General features: G+C 62.7%; 1 protein-coding gene across 1 annotated transcript in view; it reads left to right on the forward strand.

The window, feature by feature from the left end:
* The first annotated feature begins 358 nt into the window (after positions 1-358).
* Positions 359-1,548, forward strand: part of LOC101778945 (9-cis-epoxycarotenoid dioxygenase 1, chloroplastic) — a 5,656-nt gene continuing 4,466 nt past the window's right edge. The window contains exon 1 of the mRNA XM_004986295.1: positions 359-376. Coding sequence (XP_004986352.1) covers positions 359-376 — 18 coding nt within the window. The remainder of the gene's footprint in view (positions 377-1,548) is intronic.

Consider the following 1,548-nt stretch of genomic DNA (forward strand, 5'->3'; position numbering starts at 1 on the left):
GTCTGTCCCCTCTCAACCTCAGCGCGCGCGGGAGTGGAGTGGTGCAGCCGTGTAGGGACGGGGTGGTGGTGGCCGTGGCACGGGCACCCCCTGGCCCAGCGCGCGCAACGCGGTCGCGGCAGGTAAGCCCCTGGCGCGCGTACGTGGCGGGCGCGCGACGAGCCAAGCCGCGCGCCGCCAACCGCCAAGGCAGGGAAGACGCCGCCCGCCGCCCTCCGCGCCATGCCGGGGTGCCATGCGCTTGCGGCTCGCTCGCTCGCTCGCTTGCGCGCGCGCCAGCCAGGCCGGCGCCGGCGTAACCTGAGCCCGCGGTTGTCCCCGTCCGCCCACGGCCCTCGCTGGCGCGCTCGGGCAACGCATGGCGATGCTTGTTCGGGTAATCGGGTCACCCTTTTCTTTTGGACGGTAAGGACTGGCTGCGACAGATGCCTTCGGTTCAGTGCGTAATGCTCGGGTTTAAGGATAGAGTACTGCCGAGTGCGGATGCTCTTTCGCCGACCAGACAGGGTTACGCGATTGACTAGTGCTGCCCCCCGCTTAATCATACTACTAGAAGTCTAGAACTAAGGCAATAAGGCATAATGTTGTCTTCGAACATGTATCCTGCTTGACAGTTGGAGCTGTACCAGCTTACTCAGCTTGAACAGTAGGAGTATACAGCAGAGTCAATTTTGACTGTCGAAAATGTCCTGCGTAACTGCACTGTTCTCGACGTCCTGCTTGGCCTGTGTTTATCGCTTCATGCAGCAACAAAGTTTGCAACTCGAGAAGTTTGGCCGTGTCGCCGCAGCTGTAGCGCGCTTGGCACGGGGGACACATCCAAGGCGGCGCAAGTGCCGAGGGAGGCGCAGCGCCGGGAAGCGAGGGAGGAGAAGGAGATGCAGACAACGTCCCAGTCGTGGGCCGCCGCAGCCGGGCGGGATTGCCAGGTCGCGCCTACCTCGCTCTGCTCCTCAGTCCTACTGTTTCTTCTTTTCCAGGTATAAACACCGCAGGCGATAAAATCTTGCGGCACAAGGAAAACTTAAAGAAAGAAGAAGAAAAGAAACAACGCGCTGCCGATGCCGAGCGCGGGCACGTCCCCGTCAGCGCGTCCCCCCTGCCGGCCCCCGCAGCGCACCACGTGGGCGCCCCGTCCGCGTCGCGATTCATTCCCTTGCGGCCTTGCCCCTGCCTTGGACTCGCGGCCCGTTCAAACCGGCCATCCCACGCTCCCCCACCAGGCCACCACCACCACCGCGCCGTCCGCCTCCCTCGCCCCCCTCTCCCCGTCAATTCTTTTCTCTCCCCTCCCAGTCACCCACCTCCTCCCTCTCCCTCCCTCCCCTGCTCCGCCTGCCACCGAGCTCTATATATACACTTCCCTCCCTTCCTCCCCACCCAAACCATCCGCCCCATCGGACCATTGTGATCGCACACGTCAGACTCCGCCCCGAACAGCACACGCAAAAACCCGCGAGGCTCTAATCTCTCCAACTACCGTCACGATGCATTGAGAATCTCTGCTACTGATGCATGATCGTGCACCTCCGGCCACCTCTGTGTCAT

This window comes from Setaria italica, chromosome IX (genome assembly GCF_000263155.2).
Source record: "Setaria italica strain Yugu1 chromosome IX, Setaria_italica_v2.0, whole genome shotgun sequence".
NCBI lineage: Eukaryota > Viridiplantae > Streptophyta > Magnoliopsida > Poales > Poaceae > Setaria > Setaria italica.